The sequence below is a fragment of the Falco peregrinus genome, chromosome 3, assembly GCF_023634155.1.
Source record: "Falco peregrinus isolate bFalPer1 chromosome 3, bFalPer1.pri, whole genome shotgun sequence".
NCBI lineage: Eukaryota > Metazoa > Chordata > Aves > Falconiformes > Falconidae > Falco > Falco peregrinus.
The window spans coordinates 10,313,598-10,338,600 of NC_073723.1; the positions used below are offsets into that span (position 1 = coordinate 10,313,598).

The 25,003-nt window shown below is 35.5% G+C and overlaps 1 protein-coding gene across 8 annotated transcripts in view; it reads left to right on the forward strand.

The window, feature by feature from the left end:
* Window positions 1–25,003, forward strand: part of CDH18 (cadherin 18) — a 337,247-nt gene that overhangs the window by 131,284 nt on the left and 180,960 nt on the right. For all 8 annotated transcript variants that reach the window (XM_027784808.2, XM_013298152.3, XM_027784809.2 and 5 more), the window contains one exon: window positions 16,890–17,368. In XM_027784808.2, coding sequence (XP_027640609.1) covers window positions 17,141–17,368 — 228 coding nt within the window. In that variant the 5' untranslated portion in view covers window positions 16,890–17,140. The remainder of the gene's footprint in view (window positions 1–16,889; window positions 17,369–25,003) is intronic.

Sequence of the window (25,003 nt, forward strand, 5' to 3'; positions counted from 1 at the left end):
TGGATAATTTATTTTCTTGATACTGCTGTTCTCTTGTGAAGCTCGTGGCAGTTCATTTTGATAACTGTGTACTTTTAATTCTCAAAGGTTGATGAGGGTTTGCTAGTAGCCTCATCAACAGCCCAATCCTTTTCAACAGTAGTAGGTCTGTGCTAGAATATGTGGAAATGTATGTATTCTTATTAATGAAATACCAATTTACTTTCATCAATAGTAGCAGATAGGCAGCGAGGAAACACGAAACACTGAAATGCGAGAGAACAACCACCAGTGAAATCTTCACTCTCACTTTGATTGGTTGGTTAGGGATTAAATTATAGGTCACAATTTTGAGGTATTATTTCTCTTGATTGTTTTCATAGCAGATATTCCAAACCTCATAAAGAAAATCTGGAAGCTGTCACAATTTGAAATTTCATTCTCATTGTTCTATTACTAATCAAATAATGTTCTGTCTACTAACTCTGTCGAATGACTACCTTTGTAGTTGTAACTTACTAATTATAACTTGTCCACAGATAGTTTACATGTTGCATTTACGTACCTTAGCCTAGCACTTTTCACAGCTGGCTTCAATAGAGTGCTCCGGGAACATTGTAGTTGTAAGCACTGTCAAATAAGGCTCAAAATGAGACCGAGATACCAGTGTTTGCTCAGAAACTTATCTTTCATGTGTAATGCTTTCCCTCTTAAAGTGAGACTAATTTTTCTGGCTGTTCAGTCCTGACTGTGGTACTCTCTTGATGATGCTAGACGAGTGAAAAACCTTTCTCCTGCTCATTTACAGAAACAAAGCTAAGCTCCAGAAAACATGTAAGTTACAGTTTGAGCTGCCCTCTGGGTGCAAAGAATCCAGTTTTTTGTTTTTTTTTTCATTAGCATACTGTGACTGATTTCTTGAAGACCTTGAACCCACAGTAGAAAGCCTAGTATCACATACCAAGCCTCTTATTTATGAACAAGATAAAAACAGTCTTACAATGTTTCACTTGCCCTTAGACTATTATTAATGTGTTAATGGAAGACAAATGCATTTTGAAAGTGAATGCTGCATTCTTAAATTGTCTTGGAGTGTGTAAGTATATAATGTTAATTCTCTACAAAAGCTTTTCTTTCAGCTCTTGCATTAAAACACCAATGACCCAATCTTTAAAAAGTTCAGTTTTAAGCTTAGTTTTAATCAGACAATCCCATTAATGTGAATGAGCTTTTCATTAATAGGCTTAAAGTTAAGTAAGTCTTTTTTTGTTTTCACAATCAGAACCTAAGATGTGATCCCAATGATTAACCTTGATTCTCCTTCTCCTTCTGTTTCTGAGGATTTGCTGGTGTTACGGCTTGAACATTAAATCTCAATTTATCTACCTGCTTATCTGTTCCTGTGAAGTTGCTTGGACAAGAATAGAAGCTAAAATTTTCACAAGAGTGCAATAAAGTTGCATATACAAAGTCTATGGCAATTTGGCAGAATTAGTGGATTTAACACTTTTCACTATTTAAATCTTCATACAAACTAGTACATGAAAATTGTCAGCTATATAAAACCTGAATTTATCTTAAGACCAATAGTAAGGTTTTCATTATGTGTTCAACTTCAGTTCAAATTAAAAATCATATACACTCACATTTCTAGAATAATGGAGCACTGTTCAAGGAAGAACATTGAAGTGATTTATGTCGAGACAAAAATGATGGAGGAGTAGCATAAAAGGTACAAAAGACTACCTTGGTTGAATTGAAGGACAGGATCTCTTCCTCAGAAAAGCAGCTTAGGAAAAACAATAAAGAACAATCTGAAATAAAAGCAGGGAAATATGTCTTTGAAAAGATGAGTGAGAATGAAGATGACTTTGTGTGTTTTAGTTGTAGCACACAATTCATTTCTTAAAAATTACTTTTAAATGCTCACATTCATGAATTAATTTAATGAAATACTGTGTGTTTCGGTGTCCTTTTGTGACAAACTACTGCTTTGCAAAGTGATCATGAAATGTGTAGCTGTTGGAAAAACCAAGATATCAGATAGTATCAACAGCAAAAGAACATGGTACTGTCTTCTTCATCTACCATCTTTGGTATTGACTTCCACTGCTAGTTAGACATCGCTATTTACCAAAGTATGCTGTTTGTTTGTTTGTTTGTTTTAATCTGTTTTTCAAATACCATGCTATGTAACAGATTTTCTCAAGACGCAAAAATATTCCACTCATTCTTTGTACCCATTCCCCTCCCCTAAGGAGAGGAAAGAAAAAAATGCATATTTATATATATACACACATATACACACACAATGCAAATAAGCATGCATGTAGGAGTATTTTTACTTTTTGTTAGAAGAAAAGGTAATCTTAAAGAAATACTCAGTTACAATCAGTTCAGCTGTTGAACTGAAATTCATTAATTGTGCCTAGAAAGATTTTTTTAATGATTGGATTTTATTCGGTTTTATTTACTGATTGAGTTTTAATGATTGATTTTTTTCCTCATAACTTAGAGCAATGGAAATGCAAAAGTGAGCAAAAATTAATCAGGGAAATTTTAGCTACACATTATAACAGACTGGTGTAACCAGTGAGAAGTGGGAGCTTTAAAAGATTTTGTTCACATAGGTAGATCGTACTTATACATACATCTATGTGGAGTGTGTGCGTGTCTGTGTTTACACAGCCTTCAAAAATCAGAGTATTTTTAAAAAGAAAAAAATATTTCTTTAATCTTCTTGTAGCTATATGTTTTAGTCTTTAATTAGAAAAAATAAACTTTAGAACTACAGAAATATTAGTGGCAATGAACTAGATTAGTTGCATTTTCTTTAAAGTCACTGTTTTCCTGTTGATTTCAGTGGATTTGTGGGATTTTTTACTTATGGATTATTTGGTCCTGGATTATGCTTGTGTAAATTTCTGAAAAATACGGGATGGATTTACTAAATGAGTAAAGAAGGAGTGATCACAGGCAGGAGGACTTCAAAGTATCTAAGCAGACATTAAGGATGTTTTGCTATTATAATAGCAGAAAGGATAAGTCTGAAAGTATATATTAATTGGAAGACTGGGATGGAGTTCTAATGTAGCCATTCATAACCATTTAAATACACTGTCCTAAGAAATCATGTCAAATAGCACAGTCACTTCCATGTCTTTTCAAATCTCACTTTGAGATCTCTTTCATTTAACTCTTCTGTTTGCATTTCACATGAATTTATTATGTCATTCCTTTCTGAATTTGCAATACAGCAACAAAAATTTAGGAAAATGTTTTTTCGGGATATTTTGGAAATTTTCAATATAATTTCAGTATGATGGAAGATACTAAAGTGGTTTCTAGTGTAGTACAAAACATTACATTTTCATGTTGATGTCTCATGATGTAGAAAAACTAGTTATCTGGATTTGGAGAACCCTCCAACCTAAGAAAGATCTTCAAAATAACATATTGGGGAAAAAATCCATTCCACTAGTCTAGCTTGCTCCTAGGGTGAAAAGTACGAGTAAATGCTTGACGCTTGTGTTCATTTCTACTACAAAATGACAATAAAAATGCATATTACTAAAAACAAAGCTGTGATTTCTTTCAAAGTAAAAGAACATTTAAAAATTGATATGCAGAATTGCAGTTACTCAGTCTGTTCAGACAGCATTCTGTAAGACATTTGGTATTTTTCTAATTATTAGAGACTTCTTTCTTGCCAAGATAACAAAAGGAGGTGTCTCTCATATTTCTGTATTTGCGACAGTAATTATCCATAGAAAATTCCAACACCGAATTACACTAATTTTCTTTTTCATTTGTTTGTTACTTAGAGGCAGACACTTCCTGTTTACATACCCACAAACACTTGCATTTTTATCTGTATCCCCTTCATTCATCCATCTGAACAAAGCTGCCTTTGCAATTTATGTGACAGTTTTGTATATCAATTCTGACTTGTGGAAAGTTTGCAAAATGAGTTTCTAAGTTACATTGCTTGCATTTAACTGGTAGCACACTACAGATATCTACAAGGAGGCTGTGACATTCCATTTGAAGAATTATGAATAACTCCATCTATAATGGAGCCAGATACACTTACTGATGGAGGTGATAAATGGAGAAGCCTGGTGGTTTAATACTGGAAGAATGAGAAAAGACAGGAAGATAAGATTTAAGAAATAATAATTAAAAAGTTATGCTCAGTATTTATGTTTCAAGACAGTTCAAACAGTTCAAGAGAAAGTTAAATGCAATGAAAGGATGTGTGCAGCCAGAGACAAATCTAGCTGGTAGTGTGTAGAAGAAAATAATTTTTAGGGAAATGTTAAGAAAGCAAGATACTCGCAGCAATGCTGTGTGGTTGACAGTAGTTATAGTATGTTTGGCAGAAGTAATGTTCCAGGAAAAATAAAAAAACTTAAGGAGATCTCAGTTAATGTGTGATGTGAAAAGGCATATTTTTAAATACAGACTTCAAATTTAGACTCAATATATATGTATGTCTCCTTTTCTCTTTAATTATTGTATTGATTTTTATAGCTTCATAAAAGGAATACTAGAACTGCCAGTGACCATTGAACAGAGCTCGTATTCACCTTTGTGTCATTTAAAATTATTCCTATTCTTTAGTGTTGGATTTCTGCGTGATAGTTATACTTCTGAAAAGGATTTTCTTTTATTAGGTTTTTTGTGACTTGCATGATTCCTTTTTTATTTGAACTGTAGATATAGATCCAAGGAACAACCTGATTCAGCAGTTGCAGGAGTTGATTCACTTCATACACCTGTGAAATAATGAGTAGGGATTAACGGAACTGGTACCACTTAATTATAGGCTTCGTGAAATAGTTTTCTAATAAAAAAATAAGCTAGGCCTGCTGAATGTGTAGCAGAATCTGTGGAGGTCTAAAATGAAGAGAGAGCCCCTGATGTGTGTTATAGGAGACCTGAGAGAGCAAAGTTGTTAGGTGGTACCCTGCAGGGAATCCTCCATCATTCCAAGGAGAAGAGCAACCAGGTCTCCCTCAGCAGCTCCAGGGAAGACATGCCCTCTCCCTCTGACTGCTGAAACAAGTCAGACACAAACACAGTGCAAAAACCATGGTTATTGCCCTGCTCCAAGTGTCAGCAGTGAGGCACTGGGCTGCTCTACAGAGACCTCCAAATAACATTGATCACATACTTTTGCTGCCTTTGATATGCTCCCCCTGCTCCTTTCCCTCTTTCAGGTTCTTCCATTTTACCATCTCCATGTCCCTTCCCAAATAAACAACTTGCTCATAATTCCCGTTTCCTTATTTGTCTTTCTACAAGTGCACCCAAACTCAGTATTTTTGTTAGTGTTTCCTAGGTAGTCTCAACTTTAAAAACATATTACTGAAATAATTACCTAGGCAGTATGGACCTTGACTCTCCGAAAGAGGCTCCCATATTCTTCCAGAATGCTCTGTGAAGTTCAGCTCTTCTCACATCAGTCTCTCTGAAATCCAGGCAATCCTCATGGCTCTGACTGTAACTTCTTATGTTGTTATTTGTTGCGTCCAGCAAGTTTTGTCATATCTGGTGGTTTCTGAGCTGTTCAGTTAGCTTAACTGCAGGCCAGTGCATGCATCCTCTTTCTCACAAACTTCTCTGTAGCTAAATAGTCATGTCCAGCCTAGAAGCTTACCCTGCTTTGAGCAGTGCGTTGCTCTAGGTGACGCCCAAAGGTCCTTCCCAACCTGTTTTAAGGTTTTGTGACATTACACATATGGTTTGTGTCAGTATGTTTTAAAACAGGTAAATAAAGTCTTCATGCCACTTTCACTGAAGCCAGGAACAATTTACTTTGGTTTCACGTAGTGCTGAAAACAAATTTGGATTCTAAATAGAATTCAGGTAACTGTTTATTCTTTTTATAGAACAAGAAAAAAGATCTTCATATCTTTTATTATTTTGCCAGTAACTGACCCAAAAAGATGGTCTCACCTGTCAAAGTTTGGGCTCTATTTGACATCTTAATGCTGATTTCTGAAAACCTGAAGTCCATAAAAAGCATTCTGAACACTGAAATATTTTTTCATAAATTCCTCTTTTTGTATATTGCTGTAATTAAGGAATTTTTTTTTCCCCATATTATTATTGTGGGGTTTTGGTCCTAGAACATTTATAACTCAAAACCATATTAATATAGATTTAAAAATTAAAAGATATGCACGGTGCTCTCTTACTGAGGAAAGTAGTTGGTGCTGAGTGCCACTGAACTTTAAGAGTAAAAGCTTATCTTTGCTGAACTTGGAATTTTGCAATGCGCATAGTGGGCACTGGGGTTTTGAATCCAGAATACAGAAAATGAGCTAAGTCAGACATAATCATCATGGACAGTGATAAGTAAAATCTCAGCATGTTTACTATTTGAGGAAAAAAAATCTGTTAAGTTGCATGCATTACATGAAGAGCTTATTGGGAAATTCCAGTCAAGAATTTATTTAACTGCAATGTTTCAGTTTGTGAAAAGCAAAACTTTATAGAAGGGTTGTTTCAATGAGAAAAATTACTCAACGTTCTTTACATATGCTATTTAAATATTTTTAAATTAAAATTATCTTTGCTTTGAAACCTAGCTGATTTTAAATGCTAAACCATTTTATTTAAAGAAATGTTTTATTTTTATTGAAGTGGGTTATCTACCTTGTCTCAGTTTTCCTTCATTATTTCAGTAATGCTGCTACATTAAAAATGGAACAAAAGATCTGTTTTTCTTTCTATCTTGTGAAGTAGATTTTTTTACAAAAAGATCATCTTAGAAACAATGGTGACAAATTATGTTTTGATTCAAAAAGAAAAGAAAGATTTACCAATAAAAATGTAGTTTAGTTATTTTCTATATTGAAATAGATCACATTCTAGGCATACTTTCTTACTGCTCTTGAAACACTGGAAAAACAATGTTTTCAAATTTCTAGCATACACAGTAAGGTTTGTTTTTCTTTACCTAACAGTAAGGTTTTATATTTTTCTTTAAAACACTGAGATATAAGTTTATGTACTCAATAACATATTTATCACTCTTCTAACCTAAGGAACATATATATATTTTATATTATGTATTGTCAAAATTTCCGTAACAATAATATAATCAATGAATTTACGTTGTACATTATTATAAGTAGTTTCAAATACAGTGCTGGGTTGGTAGCAAACTATGGGAGGCAAATGCCATTCTTAAGCATTTAGTTTCTACATTGGACCTCCCTTCCCTTTTTTTTACTTTTTACCAGTCATTTGGGATGCTACCATACCACTCAGAGGATCTCTTGCTATTCATTTTTGAGAAATAATTTGTTAGGATAAACAGTACCTATGGATTATACACAAGGGGGCTGTTGCAGGTTCCTCCTATTTAAACTGGGTAATTGCTCATCAGATACTCATGTATTTGCTTTGTTCCCTGATTGGGACCTGACCTTTATAAATGGTAGGAATGACTCAGGAAATTACTGAAATCTTTATTCTGCTAGCAAGTTCCTTGTGAAGAGAAACAGCACAGAAGGAAAGCCTTTGCTACTCTGGGAATGTAAAAGGTCCTTTGTACTGTCTTACATATCTGTATTATCCTTGACTAGCTGCATGGACTTCAGGTATAAATGTACACGGTTTGGTCTCTGGTTGAGGAAAAGAGAGACGTGACTCAGATTTATGAATCATCTGTCTGTTTCACGGTTGTTCCTTTCACAGCAGGTAATGGCTAGCATGGCTGTTTGTGCAATTACAGTTACAGAAACAGTGGCTGGATTTTATCTGATTAATTGTGGTTTTATTTTGTCATGGTTCTGACAGTCATGCTCTATGCAAATCATAGGGGTATAGTTACAATAAATATTTCTTCAGTTGTTGATTATGGCAGAGCACTTCTGTTATCCTGATGTTGCTGTGTGCCTGCTTATTCTATACAAAACAGTTTTGTGTGACAACTGAGGGCAGGCTTTGAATCCCTTTATTTTGTCTTAATGTTGTATTTTCACTAACTGTTCATTGTAGCATTAATTTCCTATCTACATATAGTGCTGCTTGCAATTTAAGTACCTCTTCTGTTTTGTTTGCAAACTTCGCAGATTTCCCTTTGTTCAGGGAAGATCATATATTTCTTGACTGACTTGTACTCTTTTTCAACAGGATAACAAATCCATTGCTTTGTAGTGTTTAATAGTTTACTGTACTCATTCATGAATATAAGAATGTCTTCTAATAACTCTCTTCAATATCTTTTCTAAAATCAATGCATCTTTTTAAATAATCTCTACAGTTAACTGCTCGCTGGAGCTATTTATTGCTAAAGGCAGCATAGCACATCATAGCTCATCTTGCACATCATCTAACCATAGCATCAATTAGACACACTTTCAAAAATCGTGTTATGACAATAAGACTTGAATTCCATAGTAGTTCTAATGTATTTCTAGCATAACATTGGAGGTGAGGATCTTATGCGACCTGCCTGTTTGTAGCCTGGCAATGAAAACCTATTTTCTGATGGGAATTTCAAGGACCGACAGGGTTTTGTTGTGGGGCACTGGTGGTTTGTATGTAAAAATTGATATTTATTTTCATATATATAAAGGATTGGACACCCTCATATTTTTAACTTGTTGTTGATTAAAACAAAACCAAAAAAATCCTCTTTGAAAAACACTTTAAAAATAATTAAAAAGCTTATCCTTATTTTCATATCATGCTGGGTGTCAGTGTGCCCAGGATCCCTTATTTGGGTCGCGTGGAATCAGTGTCTCCTTTGGCATATCATGTGCTGGATTAGTTGCCTATATGTAACATGGGTAATTATTGCTCTTTATGAGTGGTGCTTGAGTTGATGTTGTCCTTCAAGAGATCCATTAAAGCTTGCGTTTAGCGATAAGCTACACATAGGATCAGAAGAGAGTATCTTGATCACTAGTCTACATTACTTTTATAAATTCTTTGAGAAGTCAAGAACTCCTGTTAAAGCTGCTACTTTTTGGACCTTGGTACAAGACAGCCTTGACAGTCTTGTTTATTAATTAAAAAAAAAAAAAAAAAAAAAAAGGAATGATAAAGCAGGTGCCAGTCCAATAACTGTTCAGGAGTTTCTTTTGCTGTAAGCAGCATTAAAACCTTTTGAACATTTCCTCTGACTGTCTCCTAAGGCTGTTTCAGCTTTTCACACTCTCCGTTCATCCTCATGGTGCTGTTAGGTAGGCTTCCAGTGGTTTTGTTGTTTTGTTGTGGTTTTTGGTTGGTTTTTTTTTCCCTCTGGAGAAGCCCATCTAGATACAACACATGACTAATCTACTTTAACCAAGGTGTTACCAGGAAGTAGTTCTGCCCAGGGCTCCTCGTGCTAGCTCAGCATTTCTGTTCTCTTTTAATTGCAGGTGCTGCTAGGCTTTCCTTCCAACTTCCTTTGTAACACAACCTAAATTACAGTTCACATGTCTTCTGTAAGGAATGTGGAGTCTCTTCTATAAATAATCTCAGAGGCTCTTATTCATACAATGTCTACTCCATTTTATGACCCCAGCTGTTTTAAATGATGTAACTATTCTAGCAGCACAGTAACTTGTTAAGGCCTGTTAAGCTAACAAGGAGTCTGTATTCTGAACTGCTTTAATGCTGGAGATAAAAGTCAAGGAAAAATGAAAATGAACTTTTATCTAGAAGTTGATTCAAACAAATACTGGCTAATTTTTAGGGCTATTACTAGGATTTTAAAGGAAAGTTCTGAAATTTTTTATTCCATCTTGACAACATAGTCAGAACTAAAAAAGAAAATGAGAAATGTCAGTGTGTTAATGCTGGATAAGAAGTCATCTCTGGCTTTATCTTCTTCCTTTTGCAGTCTATATATATATATAATATTAATAACACAATATATTATATATACAAAGGAAAAGATCAGACAAATCTGTTGTGCAAGAAATAAAGAAGAGTCCATACTTGTGCTGTGTTGAAGGTTTAGTTACAAACTATCTAAACCTATAATAGAAATAAGAACAAAACCACAGACTTTCAGTTAAGCCTCTGAAATATGAACTTAAAACAAAGAACATAGTAGCTATTAACGCAAAGGGATGGATAAGCTATATTGTGTTGTGATCTTTACAGAACAATAATAGTATATTGGTTTCTGTGACTTAAAAGCTACTGAGTGTTGAGTTGGGTCAGTAAGACAGAAGTGTTAATAAAATTAGCAATAAACCTCATTAAATATATCACTGAGGGTAAGAGGAATATTTGGAAGTAATACCTGCCTTGAATGGAAGAACTGAAGAAAGAAAAAGGGACATTCTTAGTTTTAAAAAGTAACCTGGATTATGATCATTTGTGAAGAAACCTTATGTGATACAAACTGTAGAATTAATTCTGACCCTGGAACTCCAAGCCGCTAGGAGGAACGCAGCCTCATAAACAGGGATCGTTTGACGCATGTCTGTCAGTCAGGATACTATTGAAAAAGTCATCACACACTACTATCTGAAATAATTTTATAAATTTAAAATTATTTAATGCTAACTCTGCAGCTAAACACTACCTTTCCTGGAACTAGTAAAAAAATTACTAATTTTGGGTATCTAATTACAACATTAGGGCATGTAAAACCCATATCTGTGGTGTCAAACTGTCTTTATGTTATGTAGTATATAGTAAGTTACTTTCCAGAGGACCAGCTAACTTGCTTTTCCAAATATAATATTTGTCTGGAATTTGTTTTTTTACTGTTTTAGAATGTCCCAGAATGTGTGAGTTTCTTTTCCTTAATAATATCCCAGGATAAACTGCTGGTTTTTGTTTCTTCATTGGCTTTTAGTATGCTGTTCCTTTACGTGTAGGTGGTAAAGGGGGAGAAGAAACAAAAAAGGAGTGCATTTCTTTTCCTTTTCTTTGGTTTTTTTTTTTTTTTGGGGGCAGTCTCAGCAAGAGTAGTATACTCATCAAAGGAATCAGTTTTACAGAATGTTTCTCTGATTGTAAATTGAATGTAAGAATACTACAGCTTTTCACACATACTGTATAACATAGTGTAATCATTAAGCCTATGCAGTTGTTTTTATACTCTTATGTTACTTTATATTGTATATGTTTTCTGAATCACACGTGTCATCAGTTGACCTGATCTGTAGTTGTATGTGAAAATGTGGAAAGAGCCTTTTGTATATGAAAGGTTAAAAGTGTAGGGAAATAAATACGAGGTTTGCCCTTCCCTTGACAATTTCAGCGTACCTACTACATATATTTTGTGTTTAATTTTGTTTCATGATTTTTGTTTTCACTTGATGTTTTCTTTATGTCAGCAGTCCTTATCTTCAACTGTATTAACTGGGTTTCTTACATTTCACAGAAATTGTACTGCTGTTTTTTTACACACATACACAGACACGTGTAAATATAATCTCTGATAGCTTCACATATTAGCTTTAACAGCTTCATCTGTTTCCACTTGAACCTTTCAACTTGCTTCTCTATCTCAAATTTTTTCAGTGACTTTTCAGTTTCTTTGTTGTATCCTATTCTATATTTTCTTCTGTTATTTCTCTTTATGTCTCATTGCTTTATTGGTTTTTGATCTCTTTTTATTTTCTCAATCCTCCCCCCCCCCCCCCCCCCCCTTCTCCCCACAACAGAATTTCTGTTGGCTTATATGAAAGAACAAGCTTTATTTTTCAAGGAGGCTTTCTTTTGTGGTTATTTTGATTCATTTGGTAAAAGGGAGTTTATGTAAAATGTACTAGGTGAAATAACAGTCAGATATAATAATACAAATAAATAACAGATTAGCGTAGACATTTTGGGGGTTTTGGTGATTAGAAGTGGTCTTCACCAAAACACTGTGTGTAAGTGTGGAAGAGGTACAAGAAAGAACATCCCTTGACATTATACAGTCATCAGCTGGGTTTGTTGGCTTAGAGGCGAGGCCAGAGCTATCCAATGCTTTTTTTTTTTCTCTGTTTCTATAGGAAACTGAATGAGTTCCAGGATGATAAAGAATAGCTTTCTGAATTGAAATATACTTAAATATAAAATCGGCAATAATTTGGGAGTTCAGTATCTCATGCAGTTATCTCACAAATTAAAGGAAATTTCCTTATGCTGTTCAAATGGAAAAGTAGTCCATTTTACCACTTCTGTAAGATCTGTCAATACAGATCTATAGTGTCAAACCATTTCTAGTTATTGAAGTTGCTATTAAACTATTTTAAGAACACTTTATTTAATTTTTTGTTTGTTTTTAGTCTCACACATAGCTACAATATAAGTACAATAAAGGGGCAAGGCAACAACATGTAAGACAGATTTTAAATGCTTTCCAAAACAGTTTTGACACTACTTTTGTGTGCTGGTTTTGGCTGGGATAGTTAATTTTATTCATAGTAGCTAGCAGTGTTTTTAACACTGGGTAATTTTCACTATTGCTGAGTAATATACAGCATCAAGGCCTTTTCTGCGTCTCACCCCACCCCACTACCAAGTAGGCTGGTGTTGCACAAGAAGCTGGTGAGGGACAGCTGATGCCACGTGACCAAAGGGATATTCCATACTGTGTAATGTCATGCTCAGCATATAAAGCTGGGGGAAGAAGAAGAAAGGGGGGACATTTGGAGTTATGGCATTTTTCTTCCCAAGTAACCATTATGGGTGATGGAGCCCTGTTTTCCTGGGGATGGCTGAACACCTGCCTGCCCATGGGAAGCGGTGAATGAATTCCTTGTGTTGCTTTGCTTGCACACGTGGCTTTTGCTTCTCTTATTACTGCCATTGCATCAACCCATGAGTTTTTTCACTTACACTCTTCAGATTGTCTCTCCCATCCCAACGTGGAGGGAGTGAGCAAGTGGCTGTGTGGTGCTTAGTGGGAAGCTGGGGTTAAACCACAACATTTTGTCAGATTGACTAGCATGTGCAGAAGGCACTGTTAAAAAGCACTGAAGATTATATATAACATCTGTATTGCACAAGCTGAGAAATTCATGGTGCCTGATTTTTTCATGTGAGGTTCCGTAGATCAGCTCTACCAGCCGTGGGAAAAGAGACGAGAGACCAACTGTAGATGAACCATTTGCCTTCATCTACCCAGAAATTTCACTGTTTTCTGCCAATTACCAGAAATCCTCAGGAGTACTGTATATTCTTTTGGCAATCTATGAACCTGTTCTTCAGAAGGATAAAACAAAAAATAACATCCAATTTTTCTTTCTGATACTAGCCCATTATTCTGTCTTTGGTCTCCAGGTCAATACACCATTATTTCTGCAGTGCTGAAGGAACTTGAACATTGGCAATAGACTAAGCACAGGGAATGCAGAAAGAAATAAATATATTCCTGCCTGATCACTTATATCTAAACAATGATGTTGATTTGAAGCTGGTGGGATTTTGATAATGCAAGAATTTGTTCTGACAGGGAGGAAGTCTAGAGGGCAGAGGGAGAAGTCAAAACGTATACAAGAAATTTAATTTATTACAAGTTTTATAACTATTTGTCACTCTGTCACTGTGGGAATGAAAAGGGTCCCTGAGGGATGTGACAAAAGATGAAGAGAGCTGTGCTGAATGTGCATCTGCAAAACTGACTCATTCAGATGAATTCAAATGTGGTCAATTTGATTACGGGAGATGGGGGACACTGAGATTCAGGAGAAGTCTCTGCTCCTAAGGGTGAACCTCCTCATGATGGTGAAGCATACACATTTTGCATCACTGTGCTCATACTGGTTTCCTGGGAATTCATTATAGTGAGCGTCTGCCACACTAAGCAGTAACTACTCCATTGTAATGATTCCCAGCAATGCGGGTGGAACTTTCCCACCTCATCTTATTTAATTATTTATTTAAATTTTAACTTAGTCTCTCAAGATGCACAACTCGTTTTCGTGAGGGCTCTCAGGAGACAACAATAAGACAAGTCTACTGCAGTTACATATGTCATTATAACAAAAAACATTGAGCAGGTCACTTAATCTGAAGCTGCAGACAAGAGCACTGAGCTCTCAGCATCTCAGTATGTTAGCTTATGGCAACAATTTAAGGGATTTCAGGAAGTTCATTCCTTTTTTTTTTTTCGGTCAGTCACAGTTCAGGCTTGTCTATTCTTTGCTTTACTCTGTCTTCTGTGTTCAAGGTTCTGTGCACCTGTACTACCCCCTGTAAACAAGCTTTGCTGTCTTCGTGGCAGATTTGAGGTTTCTTTGGGGGGGTGTGTGTGTCAGGTTTTTAATGAATGTTTATACTACACCTTTAGTAGGAGGGTTCTGAGCAAGTAAGAATGAGGACCTTTGTGCTGAGCATTAATTAGGCTTTGTTTTTCAAAGATGTTTACCAGAGCGAAAACACTTCAAAGAATCTTCATTGAAAGTCCTTCCTGTTTTAATTGTTGAATTTGTCATAGTGGTAATTGTTCTCCAGGCTTCACACACAGTTCAGGAACACTTGAGGCCTGAACTTCTAAGCATGATTATAACAGGAAGTAGATGCCAATGTAATCTTTCTTTTTTATTATTTATATTATTACTATTATTTTAGAAAATATTTTTTCAGAATAAATAATTTTTAAAATTTTAATTTTGGGGGCAGGTGTTTAACAGTTAACCTCTGAATTGAGTTGAGTAATATAGTGGTTTTGACCAAATGTAAATGTAATGCCTTCTGGTTAATGTTAATGCTAAGAAGAACAGATATTTTTGAGATTAAGAAGCCATTCATAGTTTGCCACTTTTTTCTTTTTGTTCTAGGTCATATATTACCTAGACTATGAAATAACACAGTTTACAAGCTCCATGTTGGTATTCGCTTATTTTTTCCTATGGATGACTGCTGACAGGGGGGAGAAACAAACTTCTGTGTAATAAATCCTAATTTGTTGGTATCTTCTGCAGTCATTTAGATTTACTCTTTTATAAGGAAAGAATTTCTCACCACCACCATCCCCACAGTTTTTGTAAAGAAAAATTCAGTAATAATGTTTTCAGATACATTTTAGATATGCCATTCTTATAAATCTCAGTGCACTTTATATACCATTTTTAACTTATGCACTGTTTTATAGTCTTATGAACTGGTATTTCCTGAGGTGGAAACAAACGGAAGAAAAATAATACTTGAATGCATAAAACTGCACCCTTATTATTTTGTGAGGTACTCCTTAATTTTAATGCACATCTGAAATATAACAATGACTAATCTGTTTAAATAGCTCATCTGTAGATATAGACATCTTTAGAAAGAAATCACATGCCTCAAGGCAAAACCTGATTTCTAGCAAGAATTGGGAAAGAATGCAAAAAGGCAAGGAAACCAAGGAAGTATATAGTTAGAAGCAAATGGGACACCCAGAATGTCTGGATTCTGTCCCTGGCATAACGTAGACTTCATACAATGTATAAGTGTGAAAAATTCCTATTAAATCACATTTGTACTTGAAGAAGGTAATAATACAACATTTTGTATGAATGTGTTCTGAGGTGGGATATGAAACTTGGTCTTTGTGGGTGTTGAGGGGAGATTACACTGATAGGGAGATAAGAAGCAGGGTAATACTGAATGTCTAAAAATATCTTCCCTCAGTGGAAAATACCATATAGAGTTTGTTTTTTAACTACGGTCCGGCCACAGGAGACTGGAGTTCTTTCACTTCAGCGTAACCCACTGTCCTGAACTGCATAATAGCAATGGAAAATATATCCTTTCTGCTTATTTCTAATGTACAGCAGTTTTGAAGTATTCTTCCATTATTCTGATGAGAAACTGTACTTAAATGAGTACAGAAGAAAGTGTGATTGAGCTTCCAGTATTATTATGGATTTGAAAAGAGCATAAAGGGGAAAAAAACAAACCTGCAGCCAAAAGACAGTTGATAAGCTTCCTTCCACTGCAGTATTTTCCCATCTAATTTCTACATCAATGTTTGGTTCTTCAGAGATTTTGAATTTGTTCTGTTGGGTTCCCATGAAATTTAGTAACAAAGTTAGTTTAATTGTGTTTCTGTTTACATAACTTGTGACGGCTTTATGATGCTCAAACAAAGCCAATATTGGAAGAAAGTTCTAATTTTTGTACGTTTAGTTGCATGTTTTGCGATTCCTGATTGACTGATTGTTGATATTTTCAGATAACTGAACAAACGATTACTTTAGGGTAACTATTTCTCTGAGGTTGAAGAGTTATTTTGTTTCATTCAAGGTACTTTGCTTTAAGCGCTACATTAACTTCCATGTCCATTTGCACATTTTACTATTGCAGTATAAAAAATATATATTTTCCTTTTTGAAGTTGAGAAAATATTGTCATTGTGAACTTAGATGCTTTTATAAATGTAATACCGATCATCTAAACAACCTGAACTTTCTGTCAGTATGAAATAATTTTGTGAGGTTCTGGTATGATGTTGGTTGGAATTTATGTAAAGTACAGGGTGTAAAAGTGCACATTTTGACTCAGAGTTCCTGTCAGTATGTTCTAATAGTGACTCAGAGTTCTCAAAGCCTGTTTTGGAGGCTTTCCTTAAAAATTGATCATAGCCTTGGTATTTTTCACCATGTTCATCTCTGTACAGAAGATCAAGAACTCATGTGAAATGAATCACTATCTAATGACACTGTAGCCATGACTTTATTTTACTGTGAGACCAGGTCAGTGATTTGCCAGTAATGGCCAAAGGAATAGTCCTGAATCATCCAATTTTTCATAATGTGAATGTTCTCATAGCTTGGAAGAGCCATGCTAATTCTTAAGGTACTTTAAAAACAACCTGGAAACGCTTTTACAGGAAGGATTGAAAAGAAATTTTAGTTACGATGAGAGTCTTTGAAAGACTGGTTAGTACAGCTGTGAGTGTAATCTAAGGTCAGAAACCTGAAAATTTCTGGTTTTAGTGATGAGTAAGTGGCTTTTTTTTCTTTCTCTATTAGATAGAAAATGGTCGGCAGTGGAACTCTTGTGAAGACCTCAGAAGAAATATAATTTTTTCCAGTCAGCTTTTCATAATGTAAATATAATTTGAGCTTTCCCAAATGGGCAGCTAAACCATGAACAAGCAGAAAAAAACATTTTGGACTGTATTTCTGAACCAGGCTTCACCTTCTGTCTTGGGAACTTATTAAAGGATTACAGCTGAAAAAGACAAGAGAAAGAAAACCTTCAACAGGAAGCTTATCCTACAATGAGAATTACAAGTACATCTTGTATCTGCCCAGTCCTAGTTTGTCTCTGTTTTGTGCAGAGGTGTTATGGAGCTGCTCACCATGGCTCCATCAAGGTGACTAGAAATCAAACCAAACACATAGAAGGTGAAACAGAAGTACATCATCGTCCCAAGCGTGGATGGGTGTGGAATCAGTTCTTTGTTTTAGAAGAACACATGGGACCAGATCCTCAGTATGTAGGAAAGGTAAGGCCATTGTCTTATTCTTGGGTTTGGTTTTCCCATTTGCTGAAATGTGCCATTGATAGAAGAAAAACAGGTACCTCCTTAGATGGCACCTCCTTTTTTAAAGGAGGACACCTCTTGGATTGCTACAGGTATGCACAATGAATTTGCCAATTGTCTATGTATAATTTCTCTGTTTATTATAAAAAAATAATATATATAAATAGGACAAAGATTTTAAAATATGATAAAATAGCATTTTTTTCTTAGCTCAGCTAAATGTTTCAGTGAGTGCAGCTGATCCTTTTACATCAGGTTCTAGAACCTCAAATGCATGGGGCTTAACTATGTCACTGCTAAAGACTTTGCCAGACTATTTCAGAATAAGATTCAGTTCTGCTTCAGGGAATATTATAAATACAGTCTAAGCTCTATAGGGTAGTCATTCCACTTTGAGGTTAGGGTGGAAAAGGGCTCCTCCAAAGGTGTGTTACTTGTTGCAGTTCCTCAGAAGCATGTGAGAACAAGCATCCCTGCATTTATGTTTTGACATATATAATGAGCTTCAGGCATAAAGCTCATGCTGATGCAGTTGTAGGCTGGCCAAATGAAGTCTAGTTTATCATGTGTAATGTTGTTTGTATAGCTTGGGTTTTAAATTTCCATTAAAATAACACAAAACTGTATATATAGCTTTATTGCAAGATATATGACAGATGGAGCTTTTCTCCCCCTTGAATACTGTCTTTCAGCTTTATGATAGAATTTTTTATTGCATAATCTAGTTGAGTCTTGATTTCCGTAATGAAAATTGCAAAAAACATTGAATATGAGGGGTAAAGAAACATGGTTAATGGGAATGAAGACATGGAAAAGGAATTAATTCCTTTTTAGTTTGCCTTCAGGTTGAGAATCCTGAAAATTCTATCTTAGAGTGTTAAAAATATCCAAGGAAACCGGTAGCTTCTGAAATCACAGATGTCTGGTAGCAAGGGCTTTCAAATTTGAACAGGGGCTTTCAAATCTGAACTAAAAATAGCAAATGGAGCATCTGTATTTAAGATACTGTTAACACAAAGACCAAAAAAAACCCATTTAGTTATGCCAACCTTGGTAGAATACCAAGTATTTCAGCATAGTGAAAGTTGTTGAGATTTGTGCAGAAAATGTAAACTGGGGAAGGGCCTTTCTAAGTGGAAATAGTGGGTTGCATTGAAAGAGAAACTTTTAGAACAGGTAAGGGGATGAGGAGATACATTACCAAGCCCATCTTAGATTAATTAATATTTTCATGACTGATTTTTGAATAGAAGAAACATTTTACAAACATGTTGCTGATGCAAAGCTATGCAGGAAAATTAAAATGTTGTCTGGAAAGAGCTAGGTAGCGTGAATAAGGTTTGGATATGGAGATACAGAGTAAATTTCAGGACCACAATGTGGTAAGGCTCTTACAGAACAATATCATGCATTTCTGTTATACACTACTGTTGCCAGTTGTAAGTGACAGAGGAAGAGAAAGATCTGGTCACCAGATTAATTATTGCTTCTACTGTCATATCTTGAAGGTAAATATGATACTAAGCTGCAAAAGCTGAGATAATCTAAATAGTGTTTAAGTGATACTGAAGCCATTGTGGGAGATAATGTTGACCTGTTTACTGCTCTGATTACTTTTGGCCAAGAGAAATGAATTTATATACGAAGCTATACAGAGAAAATTGAATGCTATGGTTGTGGTGGTGGTGGAGAATAAAGTATAATTACTCCCCCAAACAGTGGAAAGCACATATTATTCTATAAATACATTTCAGACCACAAGGGAAAGAGAAGAGCTATTTAAGTTGATTTGCCTTTTTTCTTGAAAAAAATGAGGTTTTGGTGGCCATGGCTTAATTTAGAATGGAAATAAGAAAACAAGTCAGAATCCTGAAAGAGTCTACTAGTAGGAAGAGTGAAAACAAAAATCCAAAGACATTTCAAAGTAAAACATGCTCATCTTTATGAAAGCACTAACAGACATGACTGCATGCAAGAACATAGGTCTGGATTCAGTGAGCTGAAGGATGGTCCCTTTCAATTTCATGTTCCTGGGATAGCATTATATACGTTCTTTCATCCTCTGACCATGATATTAATGCTACAGTTACAAACGTCAATGAATAAGATTTCTTTTAATCCTTTGTGGTTAGAATGTGGCTACATGCCTTGTTTGGGGACATTTCTTCCTCTGCACTTACCTTTTTTTTCCCCTTTTCCTCAAAGAATTCCCTGTGCTGTTCATAATTTTCTGCTCCGAGTATTTCATGTTAGTAAGCTCATTTTTGCACAAGCTTTGTGGAACTTAGAAGCATCTGTACTCTATTTCCCATTTGTTTTAGTGATTCTGATGACCTGATTTATTGCAAAGCTCAATCATATTAGCTTAAGCATGTATTTTTAATTCAGAAAAAAAGGAAAGCCCGGCTGAGCCTGACATAATAGTAATAATTAGCAAAATTTCAGTAGTGGTCATTGTGCATGAGTTCCTTTTCATTTTGAAAAATCGCGGTTTTACTGATGTTGCATTTAATTGTACACACTTCATTAAGGTCTCAATTCTACATGCCTTTAATTTGACAAGAGGGTTTCATGCAAAGCCCCTCAGTTTATGAAGGAAGGCTATATGAGGGGTGCCATTTCATTCCAGGCTTCTGTTATGTGGCAGCATGCTATCAGTTCTGTCAGTTACTAATCCTGTAGAAGACTGCTTCACTGGTGAGAGTTTTGCCATTTGAGATCTGTCCTTTCACATTTTTCACACCCAGTTTGGGAGTAACATCACAGAAAGCAGAGTCGTTATGTACGATACTGTTATAATGATTACAGTCATTGTCATGGAAATGCACACCAAGGACAAGAATAGGGTAGGCCTGCAATGAAAATGGTAAGGTTTCACATTCTTATTGTGAAATGGCTGTCAAGAGGATGGATTAATTTACTGCCATCATCTGTTATACAGCAAGTGTTAGGACAACAAGTCATCATTCTATTTTAATATAAAGCATATCCCCGTTCCTGTAGTCATTATTTCTTTTCTCTAAAAATGTCATTTGGAGACTGGAAATCTGTATAAAATTAATCTGTGTTTGCCATAGTCAGAAGGTTTTTATAGGAACATGGCAAAACACAGGTCCTAGAAAAACGAGGTTGTGGTAGAAAGGAGAAATTATCCTTTTGTAGGTGTTGAGTATTTTCTGTGGTTATGGGATTATTGAAACTGTTCCCTGCTGTTGCACTGGGGATAGGTTTTTGATGTTTCAGTGTATGTTTTCCTGAACAAACAACTCCAAATACAGTTTTGTGTTAAAAAAGTTATCTTTAAAGAATATAAAACTACAATGACTTATTCTTCTAAAATGATGGATTATTTGGGGAGGGTTTCTTGAAAACTTTCCAATAATCAATAGTGTCTAACAATGCTAGTTCTGACAGACTCCTCATCTGTGGGTGCAAGTATGTGTGGGGGGGGTACAATGAAGAAACTGGAAATTTGATTAAGTGGGAACAAGTATCCTTGTCTCAATTAAGCAGTTTTAATGCACAAAACCGAGCTATCAGCTACATGAGACTTCCTGACTTCTGCATCTCTCTGACAAAAATTATTCTAATGAAAACATAGCTGTGAGCGCCGGAAGGGGCAGGGTTAGTGAATGCAACGTGGTCTGGTGAGGAGTTCGGTACTGACTGCACCAGCTCAGAGGAACAATAATTCTCCTGAGAAAACTGGGGAAAAAAATTCCTCATATAGGGCTGCAAGCGTTAACATATCTCAGTTGCCATGGCTGGTATAGTTTGCATTTCTCTCACATTTTCTGCATGCTTCCAGGTTAGATAATTCATGTGTCAGGATATAGAAAACAAATAACAAATAAAGAATTTTAGGAAAGAAGAGAAACAGAGTATGTGTTTCAATCCATAACATTCTTCATTTTGAATTTTCACACCTCTCTGTCTCCAGAAGGTCTGTTTCTTCTGATATTTCTAAAAAGTGACTTGCACTGGAAGCAGATCTTAACTACGCATTCACTGTTCTTTTTACTTTGGAGAGAAAAGTAAATGTGCAGTGGTAATGGGAAAATCAGTGTTGGTTTGAGGCTGAGTGAGTCATGCTATTAGAAGGAATAGCACAGGAATATAACAAACAAGACTGACACTTGATTTCTCTGTGGAATCTCTGAAATACTAAATATATACCTCTTAATCCACTTCAGATGTCCTCCGAAGTTAAATAGGAATGGGTTTTCATGAAAAAACACACAGAGTTGAATATGCGTGCATTTTTCTTCACAAATTTGGGGGATAGGGGAGTGACAATTTACTTAGTTCTTACATTTCACATACCTGAGTTCAAAAACACTTTCGGATTTGTGTTGATGGGGGAGATAAGGAAGTATGGAACAGTTAGAAATGAGTGTGAATACAGGAAGGGGAGGAGGAAAATAACAGTTTTAAAAATGCCCAGAAATGATTGGACTGGAAGTTAGATTAGGAAGCATATCGCAGGTCTTTTGTTGCATTTGCAAGATAGTAATTCTAGTAATTTGTTATTTTACTCTTTGAAACAGAAATACAGCATAACAGAGTTGTCATTCAAAATTCTGTTTCACATGCGGTGACATGTCATTGCAATAAATTAGTTCTAATACAGTAAAGTTAATCTAATCTTCCCTGATCATATCAATTTCACATCTCAGATTTAATGACAGTAAGGGGAAAATAAGTATACCTTAGTAAAAACAGAAGTGGAGTTCTACAATTAAAGTGCCTCTATGCAATGTCAGAGGCATACATAAAATAAAGCATATCATGCTTCAGCATTTTACATATAAACAAACAGTTCAAAACTTTATTCTGATAAAAAAGTGTTGTTCTTTTGTGATAAAGAAAATGAAAATGTAGATCTAAAGATTTTACATATGGCTTGTTACCCATTTTCATACCTTTGTAAAAAAGCATACAAGTGGCTTAGCATCTAGAATAACACACATCTCATTTTCTACCTTTTAGCTTGCCAGTCTCACAAGTAATTATTTAGATGAAATCATTTTCTCTATAGGTATTTAAAACGTGGTAACAATAGCAACCTATATAGCACAGATTTTTCAGTTCTTTTATGTACTTTAGTTGCTTCTTTAAAATTTTATACTACAATAGACCTATGTAGAAAATAAAAAGGAGAGGGATTTTGGCTCAGCAGTCTTTAATTTCACATATTTCATGTGTCTAGTGTGAAAAAGATTAACTTTTTATTTCTTCCAGGGCTCTTAGAAAGGGAAAAGTTGAACACTGAATGAATACACTTAATATTTCAGCAAAGATTTAGCTTCACGATTTTTAATGCCATTTAAGACTGATATGTCTCCAGCTTCTTCCAAAGGACCTCTCAGCAAATCTGTGCAAGACTGAGATTATAGGTCTTTGCACTGAAAAAGTAGAATTTTGTATATTTAACATATCCCCTTTCATTTAAAAAAACACCCCAACATAACAAACCAAAAAACCACTCCTTGGTGTGACGGTTTCTCCATAGGTCACTGACTTCAGATTTTATAGTACTTTCTCTTTACTTCTGTCTTATGGTTTTCTGCTCTCTGATTACTCAAAATCATGTTCTTCCCAATTACAGCATTTTCATTGCATTAGACTGCTAACCTCAGATTTTACAGTACTTTTAATCTGTTTTGAACTTTTTATGCTTTTCCGCTCTCTGGTTGCTCAGGTCCTAATTCTTGTCACCCTTACTGTTGCTAAATAACGTTTTGATTCAGTGCCATCAGAGTTGGTGGAAAGCTGACACTGATCATATAGGACAGTGCAGATTTTTTTATTCTCTTTTCTGTCTCCCACAGTTGCTCAGGGAGCAGCCTTACCAAGAAACAGAGGAAATTTGCCCTTTCCATCTTAACTACTGTGATCAAATCTGAGATCACTATTGCACATTATATGGTCCTATAATCACGTTAGCCATCTTGTTTTCTACTGTATTTTTACAAAAAGATAACTCAAGACTGTTGTGAACCTAAACACTTTTCAAAATAAAAATGCACACGTGTAGTTGCTTTTTATGAGTTCTGTTGACACAGACAGCCCCCGCTGCTGCCTCCATGCTGATAGTAGTCCTAGCTTTATTCAACAACTGTTAGTTGGTTACTTTTTGAGAGGTTGAGTGCACATTACTCAAGTTCTGCAAGTCATAGAATGCTGTGGCTCTTCAGATTGTTTTTATTACTTTTAAAGTGGAATCTCTCAACATTCAAAGTTTATTTGGGGGAAAATCAAACTCGAGAGAAGAGAGTGCTTTCATCAGCCTGGTCAGTTTAACTTTCCTCTACCGTGTTCAGTTGTATCTAGAGGTTTCCTGAAGCACAGCACTGGTGCTGCAGCCCTTGGACAGGAAATGGCTGCGCACAGACTGACAAGGGCAGTGTGACCTAACAGACCAACCAAACAGAAAAGCATGAATGTGTACCAAAGACCTAATCCAAAAACATGGGATAAAGTGTTTACCTGGTTTAACTTCACTTAAGTCTGATTTAAAGAACGAAGTCAAAATTTCTTAGTGACTGAGTATCCTTTATTGGCAGCACTGGATGCACGGGGGATCCTTCCGCCTAACGTGCATGTCTAAAGTAACTGTCTATCTTATATTTATACAATTAAACAATGAATATTCAATTAACGCCTATACGTATTCATTACCTAACCCCGCCTACTCTCGCTTTGTATGTTAATTAGCTTATCAGTCCTTTGTGCTTAAGCAAATTCCTCCAAGAATTGTGGGCAGGGGTCTTCATGACACGGGCGGTGGTCTCTGGGAGGAAGGCCGTAGGTCTTCCTCATGGTGTACTTTTCACCTTTTGCCTGGTATGTGATGGTTTTGCAAGTTTGCAGTGTTCTTATCGGTCTGAGCTAATTTATGTCCTTGTCGACCATCTGTTTCTTCTGCTTGTTGCTTTTAGTCGCTCCCTCTAGATAACTTAGAAACAGGCCCCTTGTTAGAGAAAGTTAAAGAAAGAGAAACAGACTCCTTCTTTCATCAGTTATTTCATTAATTACTTCTTTCAGACTATGGTTACATGACCTAATTACTATACCTACATTCTTTGAGTAAATATAAGTTCTTAGCCTTGGTACAGGGCTGTACAGAGGATTTCATAGCAGCTTTTGTTGTGCAACTACTACTTTCATTAGAATGTATTTCTTATATTCATTATATTTTAACTACAAGGTTTATTCTATCCTAAAGTGAATTCATACAATATCAAGTCAATGTGGAATTGCACCAAGAAGAAACTTGTTTTTTTTATGTCAAAACACTGACATTGATCTGCTATGTTAAAGCAGTAACTGTTTTTGTGGGGAAGCTTTATACAGTCTGTTGGTTCCATATTGCAAAATGTTGCTGTGTGGAGAATGTTATTTCAATTAATGGTTCAAAACAGTTTTGTCAAGGTGATCTAATCTTGCCCACGATTCTTGTGGACTGGAAAAGTCTGTGTAAAACTTGACGTCTCTTTTTTTTTATTTATTCTTTACATTTTACCTTTTTGCAATTTTGACACACCAGCACCTGAAGTTCTGTGACTTCTACATTTTTTTGACATTGAACTCTGC